Below are 2,500 nucleotides of genomic sequence, written 5' to 3'. Positions count from 1 at the left end.
AACACTAGTGACTGACACACTCTTCATGTAACACACTGTAACACTAGTGACTGACACACTCTTCATGTAACACACTGTAAAACTAGTGACTGACACATCCTCCGGCTGACACTGATGGGACCCATGTAACACACTGTAACACTAGTGACTGACACACACTCTTCATGTAACACACTGTAACACTAGTGACTGACACATCCTCCTGCTGATACTGTTGGGGCCCATGTAACACACTGTAACACTAGTGACTGACACACTCTTCATGTAACACACTGTAACACTAGTGACTGACACACTTTTCATGTAACACACTGTAACACTAGTGACTGACACATCCTCCTGCTGACACTGATGGGACCCATGTAACACACTGTAACACTAGTGACTGACTCGTCCTCCTGCTGATACTGTTGGGGCCCATGTAACAGACAGGGGCCCATGTAATCATAGTGATTGCACATCCTCCTGCTAATATATGCATGATGATGTGGATATTGCAGCCTGATGGGCATAGATCTTATTTAGTCGGTAACTGATGCATGCAGAAAGGATGGTGGATACAACACTGAGTATTTTAGGGTTACAACGCTTGATGAGCCTTGCTGACACTAATGGGCCATTATGGCCAGCAGCGGGTGCAGTTATCTAACCAGAGTTCTCTTCTATTGCAGAGGAGGCAGATCAACTATACCCACGGGCCGGAGAGGAAGGCCAGGGCCAGGAAGACTTCAGCCCCAGTCCAGGCAGCGACCTGGAGGAGGAGGAAGAGGAGGATGAAGAAGATGAGGAGCTCTGCAGTGAGGAAAGCAGTGGATCTGGGACTCTGGATAGGGCCACAGGGACGGACGAGGGCTTGGCAGCTCAGGGTAACGCATCCAGCCCACAGGTGGGCTCTGGCAAGGGCCAGCAACAGGGCCAGCAGCAGCAGGGAAAGCCCAAGAGGAAGCGCACGGGCTCAGACTCTAAGTCAGGGAAGCCCCGCAGGGCACGCACCGCCTTTACATACGAACAGCTGGTGGCGCTAGAGAACAAGTTCAAGTCTACACGGTACTTGTCTGTGTGTGAGCGCCTGAACCTGGCCTTGTCCCTCAGCCTGACCGAGACCCAGGTCAAGATCTGGTTCCAGAACCGGCGCACCAAGTGGAAGAAGCAGAACCCGGGGGCCGACACCAGCGCCCCCACCGGGGGTTCCAACCACGGTGGAGGCTCCGCGGGGCCCAGCATGAACGGTGGACTCAGTCCCATGAGCCATTCTCCCACCATGGGAAACCCTCTGGGTATGCATGGGCACCCGGGCTACCCTGGCCATGCCCCCGCGGGGCTGATGTGCGCGGGCCAGCTGTCCTTCCTGCCCGGCCCAGCGGTCCTCTCTCCCTTTGTCCTGGGCTCTCAGTCCTATGGGACCCCGGCCTTCTACGCCCACTCTCACCTATAAGGGGCCACTTACTGACTGCTGATCCCCATGAGATGCCCCCAGACAGGGCATCCTTACCCTGTGGGTTACATTAACCCGAGCTGATGGTCCAGAAGATGCTTCAGTGATCTATACCAGCTATTAGTGCCCATGAATGGGCATTGGGCCATGCTTTTAAAAAAGTGATGTAGAAGTGTCCACCCAGACATACACAGCAGCTGGAATACATTGTTCCCTACTCCCTACTGTACACTACACTATATGCATATTACAAGTCACTGCAGCTCTAAGTGATACAGAAGGTACCGGTCAAGGACAGACCGCAGATACCCATGGGGTACGGAGCCCATATCATTGCAGATGGTTAGAGGGCAATTCTTATAATAAACCAATTTTCTTGATAAACCCCTGTGATAGGAGATTAGGTGGGTACAGTGCCACTTATACACAGATTACTTACTCAATTAAGGGGAGCACTTTATAATGGGTGATATATAGCATATGGGGAACAATCTTAATTTACAAAGTAAGCAAAGGAAACATTTATTATACATATCGAAGCCCCTGCAATAATACATGACATTTTCAGTTATTATATTTATTTATTTTATATAATAATATCTAGAAGTCATTTTCTGCCTAGAATCCCGATTTTTTATTATCATTATTATTATTATTATTATTATTATTATTATTATTTTTATACATCAGTATCAAGCTTCTGCCCCGGACTTTATACAGCATTGCTGATTGCTTTGTAGTGTTGGGGGCTCCACCTGTCAGTGCAGGAAAAGACATTGGCTGACTTATACATTGTAGTATGAATTCTAGGTATTATTTCTGGACTAAAAGGTTCCTAGTACCTGAGAACCACAGACGTGTCATGTAAATGGTGTGTAAATAATCTTTGGTGGGAATTTTTCATAAATAAAATGAAAAAAATAATAACTAAAAAAAAAAAAACAATGAAGGAAAAAAAAAATAATCCACATTTTTATTGTGTGTCTATTTTCCTCTCAGGGTCAATTAGGAGTTTGATCAGTGTACGTGATCTGCATTGTTGCAATCAACAATGGATTTTCCTTT

General features: G+C 47.1%; 1 protein-coding gene across 1 annotated transcript in view; it reads left to right on the top strand.

The window, feature by feature from the left end:
- The window catches only part of NKX1-1 (NK1 homeobox 1), an 11,467-nt gene extending 9,356 nt beyond the window's left edge, over window positions 1-2,111 (top strand). Inside the window, exon 2 of the mRNA XM_083155952.1 lies at window positions 672-2,111. Coding sequence (XP_083012078.1) covers window positions 672-1,435 — 764 coding nt within the window. The 3' untranslated portion in view covers window positions 1,436-2,111. The remainder of the gene's footprint in view (window positions 1-671) is intronic.
- Window positions 2,112-2,500: the final 389 nt, after the last annotated feature.

This window comes from Crinia signifera, chromosome 1 (assembly GCF_055691185.1).
Source record: "Crinia signifera chromosome 1, ASM5569118v1, whole genome shotgun sequence".
Classification (NCBI taxonomy): Eukaryota; Metazoa; Chordata; class Amphibia; order Anura; family Myobatrachidae; genus Crinia; species Crinia signifera.
The sequence above is the reverse complement of the archived record's forward strand: the minus strand, read 5'-3'. Positions and strand labels throughout refer to the sequence as shown.